This window comes from Pleuronectes platessa, chromosome 19, assembly GCF_947347685.1.
Source record: "Pleuronectes platessa chromosome 19, fPlePla1.1, whole genome shotgun sequence".
NCBI classification, from domain to species: Eukaryota; Metazoa; Chordata; class Actinopteri; order Pleuronectiformes; family Pleuronectidae; genus Pleuronectes; species Pleuronectes platessa.
Window position 1 is genome coordinate 20,277,915 of NC_070644.1, and position 9,421 is coordinate 20,287,335.

Sequence of the window (9,421 nt, forward strand, 5' to 3'; positions counted from 1 at the left end):
GCATCATGCTCCACGGCCTATCAGTGAGGGTACAGGCTCTGTCGCTGGGCGGATGCCCCCAGAGGCAGCCAATCAGAGCTCAGGAGCAGCGGGATGGAAGAGCAGCTCTGCTTAGTGCAGGTTTGATGCCCACCAAGGTCCAACGCTGCAGGCGGAGTGTGGCACAGGCTGGACTCACTGTGTGTGTGTGTGTGTGTGTGTGTGTGTGTGTGTGTGTGTGTGTGTGTGTGTGTCAGTGCCAAGCTCCTTAAGGTGTCAAGCTTGGTGGATGAAAATCAATTCCATCTCTCCCCTCACCTCTAATCCAGCACTGAAGTTTCTACTTTGTCAGTCGTGCAACTCAGAGTTTGGAAAAACCACCACAACACGAGAGCCTGAGCATCTCAGTGCGTCTGAATGAGACAGAGACACAGGCTGCAGGGTTAGGGTTAGAACGTGTGAGCTCATCAAACGTCCACATCCTGGTTCAGAGCAGCTCAATCTGATGAGAACGTCTTTCTCTAAATATTTGCTGATAATCCCGCGGCCTTAGCGAGGCTGCTCGAGGGGTCAGGGGTCACCGGCGTGGTTAGGATTTATTTGCTGAGGAGTTTTAATGTCCAAACTTGAGTCAATCCCTCAAACGAGAGGTGGATATTCAGAGGGCGCTGGAGTCCACGGTTAGAAACCAGAGGTGGAGCAGAAGGTCTTTCTGTGTCTGGCAGAAATGGCGATACAGCACCGAGGCAACCGGTGCAGGGGAAGAAATTAAAGGCGAAACAAGATTACAGAAAAATAAAAGGGGCACAAAGGAGGAAAATCAATAACAATATCAGCGCCACTCCTGCTGCTGCTGCTGTCTGCCCCACGCCCAGAGACTTCACTCGCCTTGGAAGGAGCCCGGCGTCACCTTCTTAACCACACATACCTTAAATGTCACAGTCGGTAAAGTACAGAACAAACTAAAGACTGAAGATCCTCAGAAGCTTCAGCCGCTGTCGTCCTGACTTCGGTCAAATTCTAAGATAAAAAGTGTTGTGTGTCGTGAGAGTGTGTCGTGCATGTGTGTGTTTTCTGTACTTACAAGTGTGTCTGGCCAGCGAGTAGTTGGAGGACCCCCCGCTCGTCAGGCCGAAGCCCTCGGGCGCCTGTCCGCCGGTCCGAGCCCGCACCGCGCCCTTGGGCGGCTCGATCTCGGCGCCGAACTCGGCCCCGATGACCCCGAGCAGCACGATGGCCGTGGCCTGCTTACGGCGCTCCTCATACGAGTTGGAGATCTTCTTGGCATTTGGTGGAAGGTTGGAGAGACAACCTGGTAGAGACAGAGAGAGACTTCAACTCCACCCACTTTGTTAACTACGTGTTTATTCCATTAGTTTGTTTCCTATTTATTTATTTCATTGTCTAGTTCAATATTTAAGTAAATTGTTAAAAAGTCAACAATGAAAAACTTAAAGAGACAAGAGCTAAAAACCAAGTGTTTGAGACAGAGGCTGAAAAAGCTATTTTTTTTCATATACCATCAACATTTTATTAAATAGTTTTTCTTCAGGACCAAACAGAATCTGCAAAAACCAAACAGCCACAAACCTCTTCTGATGATGCACTATAACACAAATTAATACATTTGAAATATATCAATGTATATCAGAATTAAAAGAAACATATGAGACAACTGCCTTTGGACTAGAAGTGAAAATAAATACACAATAGTTCAGCATATAACAAGCTTAATTCTTTTATTTTTATATTTCAAGCATCACTGAAGAAATAAGAAAAATGTCCGGTTCCATCCAACGTCTGTCAGATGAAAAATAAAATGTAATAAACTGAAAATTCAAACTTGAGAGACGTGAACAGGACTCAGACGTTTTAGTGACTCACTGAACCAATTAACAGAACCAGTTCAGTTTGGACAGGTTCTCTACATCTGTGTGTTTCCTTCTTCTTTCAGACGTGTTGTAGAGAGAAAGAAAGAGTGGGTGGGATATTTCTTTTACTTCTTTTCATTTTCTTTCTCTTTCGCTCTTTTCAAGCTGAAAGGTGGTTAACAAAAAACGGGATAAAAAAACCCAGCAGGCCTGTGAGTCTCCAGTGAGCTGATAACAACTGAACAGGCACACTTCCATTGTCCTGGTATTAACCATTACTCACACACACACACACACACACACACACACAGACACACACACACACACACACACAGGCAGGCACACGTCTTATTGTCCAGCTGAAAGCCTTTAGTCACAGTGCACACACACACACACACACGGGACCTCTGGAAGGATTTTGGACACGTGCGTTGTGTGCGTGTCCCTCCATTGTGTTCATGACGACAACCTCAAAATAACCTCCTTTGTGTGTGGGTGTGTGTAACAGGGTCCACACAGTGGGGAAGAGGGGAATACAGTGTGTGAGTGTGTGTGTGTGTGCGCGTGTGTAGAATCACAGTAGGAGATGAAAGCCCCTTACTCACCTTGGATCAAAAGACCCACATAAAAACTGTTTGTGTATAAGTGTGTATGTCTCACTCTCTCACACACACACACACACACACACACACACACACACACACACACACACACACACACACACACACACACACACACACACACACACACACACACACACACACACACACACACACACACACACACACACACACACACTTACTCTTATCGTAACTACTACTCTTCTAACCCTTAACTTAAATCTAATCTTAACATGTCCTCACTTTATAATTTAAGGATTTTTATTGTGAGGACTTGTTTTTGTCCTAATGAGGAAGACGAGTCTCCTTAATGTGACTGTGTGTGTGTGGAGGTTAGGTCCCCACAACACAACACAAATACCTGGATCCCCCCCCCCCCACACACACACACACACACACACACACACACTCGTTCCCACTGCGTCCACCCTCTGATTTCATTTCTTATTTTCTCTCTCTCTGCATGAGCGAGCACAGCATTGTTATGGATTTGTATGGCAGAGGAACAAGTACCGGGTACACACACACGGACACACACACACGGACACACACACACACAGACACACACACACGGGGACACACAGGGAAGGGGTGATAAATAGAGTGGGGGTGTTTCTGCTAATATTCATGATGGAGTTTTCTCTTGACAAAAGTTGTATAAATTAATGTCACCTTATTGTTGATGATGTCGGTGATTCATGAAAACAAAGCGTCGCAGCTCAGAGGAAGAAAAGAGACAAAGACGTTTGAAGCTGAAGAAATGTTTTCATAAAGTCGTGAACAGGAGCCGCACGGCGACAGAATATTTCTCATTATTATTAGTTTGAACGTATTTATGGAAAAGCATGAACCTAGTTTACAGAATGAAGAGAATTTAAAAATCAGTCTTGGAGGTTTTTCGGATCAAACCGAACAAACAGAAAGTCCGTTAAAGAAGATTGGAGCCAATCAGGAGTCAGTGTCAGCTGTCAATCATAACGTCTCCACCTGTTTTGACTAATTACTAATTAAAACCATACTGATCAGAAACACTTGAACAAACATCAGTGGGATAAGAACGACCTGAAATGACAATGATAATATATTTAATGTGTACTTTGTATGTTTTGTGTATTTTGGCCAATGTCCCATCTGATAACATGGAGGAGAGAGGGTTTATGACCTATCCTGCAGCCAGCCACCAGGGGGCGATCAAGACGGTTTGACTTCATTCACAAGGTTTGATTGACAGCTGATGACAGCGCAGTGACACATAAAAACCAAAACAGATGATTGAAGAATGATGAGCAATTTCTAAGAATTTAATTTTAAGTGCAAAAGGACTTTGAAGAAAATATATAAAATCCTAATATCTGGTCGGTGAGTTTTCTCCTCGGAGCTCAGCCCAGCCTCCCTCCTCCATATTTCCATACTATATCCTGGTGCGCTTCATAATGAGATTGCTAAAGGCCAGCTGTCATTTGGAAGAAGGCCCAGCGGCCGGCTCTGATAAATGGATTACAGACGGCATCCATACCTCGGGCCAGACTGGGCCAGTAGATAACAGCATTAGAGATAGACTCCCCGGAAGAATGAGCAAAAAGTTCAGATCCACGAAGAGAAAGTGAAACGGACGAGAGACGGATTCAGACTCACGAGGTTTCAGAGACGATATCGAGACGTTGTTTTTAAAGAACCTTCGAGGAGCCGGGTGTAAAACCTCCACACTGTGGTGATCGATGTGGTGATTGGTTAGAGCGACTTAGAATCAATAACCAGTGATGGAGCAAGTCTGTCACACCTTCTGACACCTGATTGGTTCGTTGTGAGCTGCCACTCTGTCACTGGTCTCTGCTTCTGATATTCAAACTGGGGAAAAACCAGTGGCAGCTGAAGTATAAATCATAAACTGTAAATAAACATGGACGACGCATCGCCACTTCCTCCCGTTGTTCAAATATTTAAGTAAATGGATAAGGGGCGCCGCCATCTTGAGTCAGCCTCAGTTCTCAGCCATGATGCCTGATGGGGTTTATGACCCATACTGCGGCCAGCCACCAGGGGGCGATCGAGACACTTTGGCTTCACTTTTGGGAGCCGTGACGTCGTCCATCTTTATTTTACAGTTTATGGAACGAATACAGTGAATCTGAAGGAGAGCAGCTGCAGAAAGGTTTGATTTCTCATTTCCAAGCTGTTGCTGCACAAATAACTTGTTCTGTGTGATAATCTTTATCGTTTAATTTGAATTACTAATTCTTAATACTTCTGTATTTAAACTAATCCACTTCTGAAGAGACTTATTACAAAATTGACGCTTGATCGCTTCTATTGACTCCAGTGGAGATTCCAGACTTTGTAGAGGCACCAGATAAGAGTGGGAACTGTTATTATTATTATTATTATAAGTCCAGGTAATTGTTAAATCAAAATGCTGCCCAGGTCGTGTGCTTCACCTTCTGAAGCCCTGAACCTTCACCACTCGTCCGCTGTGCGTCTCTCTGCGGCGCGGCGGCAGGTTGCATCACTTCCTGTCCGTGTACCTGCTGCCGCTCGGCGTGTGGACAGGACTGATTGATTTTTGAAGCCTATCGATCGGCTTCCTTCACGACTGGCAGATCTATTGTAATAACGTTGTATCTAAATCCTATTTGTTGGCCAACCTGCTCCCAAACATAACCCAATAAACTAAAGAGGGGGATGGACGAGCGCTGCGTCCGCCGCTGCTCGGCTAAATCTTCATAAAACCAGAAATGGATTGGGATAAAAAGCCTTTCTGGCTGAAATGACATTATCCATAAGGGAAGGAATCTATTAGAAAAAGGGGCCGGATGGTGTAATGCAGCAACTTGTGGAGTCCGAGCGATCTCTGTAAAGTTATGAACTTCTCAGAGACGTCGTGGAGGAAGAACCTCTACTGAGGGAAGTTTCCTGTTTCTACTGAAATGTAATCGGTTCAAGTCAAACCTGGAATGATAAATGGAAATTTGTTTAGCTTTGCTGCATCAGTGGTAAAGTAAATTTAAAGACCTTTCAGTGACAAAATCCTGAGGACGAATCCAAAGACAGAATGAAATTAAAGAATTAATAAAATGAATGTATGGATGAGATAAGAAGAAGAGATGATACGAGAAGAAAAATAAGGATGAGGGGTATTTGGATGGACGAAGGAAACGATGATGGAAAAATTGTGAAAATGGACAAAGGTAAGATGGATTGGGGGGGGGGGGGGAGACAGCAGGAGGGAAGGAGGGAAATGCAAATTAGAGGAATGATGGAGAGATGGAGGACAAGAGAAAAAGGAATAGAAAGATGTTGGGATGAAGGAAAAGAGAAGGTGGACAAAGGAGGATCAGGAGAAAGAGGAAAGACAGAGAGAGAAACAGAGGGAGAAAGAAAGAAAGAGGAGCAGAGCTGATTTCTTTGTTTGAAGAGGAGTGATCAATAAGTGCACACACGCACACACACAGACAGACACACACACACACACACACACACACGCACGGACACACACACAGATTGGGGTCAGCTCTCGACCAATTAACTTCTCCTTGAAAACCAGCTTCTGTCGTCCAGATAATAAAAACAGTTTAATTATCTTCAGTATTTAATTTAGTCACAATTCAAACAAATGAAAGTAAAAGTAAAGACCTCCTTTAACTCATAGTTTATATAGCGACTGTATTGGAACTTTATTGATACTGAAGTCTAGTGACAGTGTCTCTTCATCACGGCCGGAATCAAACAAGTCAGATCTGAAGTTTAAAGTCCCGGACGGACACAGATTCTGTATCTACTGCACTGAATATCCTGAATATCAGCGTATACTCACAATCTACTTTACAAACCATATACAACTACAATTATACACCTCAGACTTACGAAATTCAACGGAAATCTTAAGTAATAATATTATATAACTGTGCTGTTCATGTCTTGGTGAAATAAGATCATAAAGAGACAAAGATCTGCAGAGATGAATAAACTCTTCACATATTAATGAGATAACACAAACAGAACAGCAGAAACTACACAAGAAAATCAAACCGACAACATTCCCATCTCTCCCCTGTTGTGCTGCAACCTCGCCAGCTTCCCATCATGCACCTCAGCGCTGCCTCCATTGGTAATCAATGGGAGACTGGTAAAACCTGATCACCGGGGAGCGAGGGGGGGGGGGGGGGATCAATAGCAGCAGGAAGCTGATGTGAGAACGATGGAGGGAGCAGGAGAGAAAAGACTTCAGCCATACGGTCAAAGAAGAGGATAAACAGGAAGACAAATTTATCTCTACGTCTGTGGACGGAAGGAAAAGACAACCCCGTAAAACAAAGGGCTGCTGGTGGGTGGGGGGGGGGGGGGGGGGTAAACACCGTCCTTACAGCAAATGTCAAGAGACAGAAAATCTGGGGGAAATAATTGAAAACACAATTAAGTTGATAGAGAAAAAAGATTTGAGTCCCGGTTGGGCCGCTGCCCTTCGGAGCGCCGGACTCCACCTGAAGGTTAAGTGTATTTTAGCGTCTTAAGACACAGACGGAGGAGCTATCTGCGCTCGCTGGAAACACAGAGCTTCAATTAGACAGTACGGGAGACGGGTGGGGGGGTGGGGGGGCGGGGGCAGAGGGGCGGCCGCCACAAACAAACTGGATATAAGTCCTGATGGAGGGAACCTGCTGTTTGTCCTCCGTCAGGACGCAGGAGTCCCTCAGACACACGACCCCCTTCAGATGAGGCAGATTCGAGCTGCTCCATTTCAGATTGGTTTGATTTATGGTTATTAGACGTTACAACGCGCTCACATCACAACTCAATGAATTGACTTCCAGGCTACATCCACACTGAGACGTTTTAAAACTCAAACCATCAGAATCCACTGGGTGTTGGGCTCCGTGTCAGAAACAACCTGCGTCCACGCTAACACACCTGAAAACACGCGTTAAGTGACCATTCACGTACACTGGTCATGTGACGTAAACAGGAAGTAGATCGTCTCATCTGCAGTCGGTTCCTTCGTTACATGGAATCACGACAATATAAAAAGTTAGCATTAACTAATATTATGAATAAGAGATTAGTTATTTTATCTAGGCTTTTGATTTGATTGATTGGAATTTTATTTTATTTATTTGTATATTTATGTCTTTATTTACTTCCATTTATTCTTATATTTTAATGTATTTTTTTAATTATTTTATTTAATCTTATTTAAGTTATTTAATTTCTGCCTCTTTTTCTTTACCCTGAGTGTTTGATTGTGGGTTGGGGGTGTTCATAAACGTTTGTATGTTTATAAATGTTTGAATGTATGTTTCTTATATGTAAAACTCAATAAATATATTGTTAAAAAAAAAAAAGTTAGCATTGCTTGTTTTTCTGTTATATTTTAAATCAGGAAAACCCAGTTTCTACCAGGAGCTCTGCAGAAGGACCATTAACTCTGTCCCAGTTTATAATTCAGTTCAGAGCTGAAAGCACCGACTGGTGATCTATTATTTTATCTTCCATAATCAGTGATGTGTTTGTTCTGCAGTTTAATTTGCGATGCGACAGGTTTTTAATACACACAGTTTGTCGTCACTGCCGCTGTCACATTCATGCGTTTCACGGCTCTGTGAGAAACGGCTCTGGATGATAATTTCCCTAATGCAGAGACAGCGGTGGAGCCTCATGAAGAAGAAATCACTTTGACTAAAGGCTCCGTCGCTCACAGAAGAATCAAAGACGTCTGACAGAATTAGATTCCAGCTCCTCCAGATGAAAAGAACCCAGAGAGAGAGAGAGAGGGAAAAGGAAACAATCCTCTCATCACACAGTGAGAAAGGGTAGAAAGATATTATATATTATATATATATATATATATATATATATAAACACAGTGACCTCTTAGGGACACACACACATTAATGTGACTCAGACTTCTTCTGCTGATTCTCTCTTTGGCTTTTTCCCATTATCTCATTTCCATTTAAGCCGATAAGAGAGTTTCAGTGGGTTCGAGTGTGTTGCTACTGGGACGAGGATCTGAGTCTCTGAGGTGGAAACTGAGCTTCATCCTGATCAATGGGACCAGTATGAACATCTGAATCTGCCCACAGGCCCGAAGGCTCCCCATTAAAACACCACGATGACCCAGCGTCCCTCTGCCGGAGTAATGAGACGAATATGAGACTTTACAGGTTCTATAATATTCATAACACTAACCGCCACTAGGTGTCGCACTGGTTCCAGCAGTAATAGAATTCAGTTATCAGCTGATCTTGTTTCTATTTGTTTGTTTTCCACAGCTTTAAGGAGATTTTTAAATGAATGTTTTAAAACCTTCTACGATGTGTTTCAGACCGATAGTACGTTATTTTTTTACGTAGTTTTGCGTTAGACCGGAAAATCCTCTACAATATTCGCTGCCACTAGGTGTCGCACTTGCACCAGCAACTCAAGACAAACGGCTGGAAATGGATTTCTTGAAGCCGAAGCCGATATTAGGGAGTAAAACATCGGAGGATTTCTGTCTAATAAAAATAGTCAATGATTCCCAAGATGTCGTTATCAAACCCTTAATATTTAACATTTGACCATTAACTTTAATATATAGATTTTTATAATAACGTTTTTATAACGGAAAACAATTGCTATACATATATACATATATATTATATGCTGTCTTTGCTCATTATTTTGTGATGTTATACAAGACATCTATTGAACTTAAGTGTTTTCTTCTGGTTTAGTTATTTTTTAAGTTTTTCCTCTATCAGGATTAATAACAGAGGATGTTTTGATAAAATTAAATAAAATTTTATAGATTCATCGACCGACTTTTAACCCCAATACCTCTTCATCGGCTCTCCTCTGAACATTACCTGCTATCGGTGCGTCTGTGACAAACCATAAAAAAACATTCCTGTACATTTATACCATTTAGACAATAACTTTACTCGTCTGTCTGTAATATAATAATATCTTCATACA

The 9,421-nt window shown here is 42.7% G+C and overlaps 1 protein-coding gene across 1 annotated transcript in view; it reads right to left on the reverse strand.

The window, feature by feature from the left end:
* LOC128425199 (WD repeat-containing protein 7) overlaps window positions 1-9,421 on the reverse strand; it is a 61,137-nt gene that overhangs the window by 18,493 nt on the left and 33,223 nt on the right. The window contains exon 23 of the mRNA XM_053411731.1: window positions 1,064-1,291. Coding sequence (XP_053267706.1) covers window positions 1,064-1,291 — 228 coding nt within the window. The remainder of the gene's footprint in view (window positions 1-1,063; window positions 1,292-9,421) is intronic.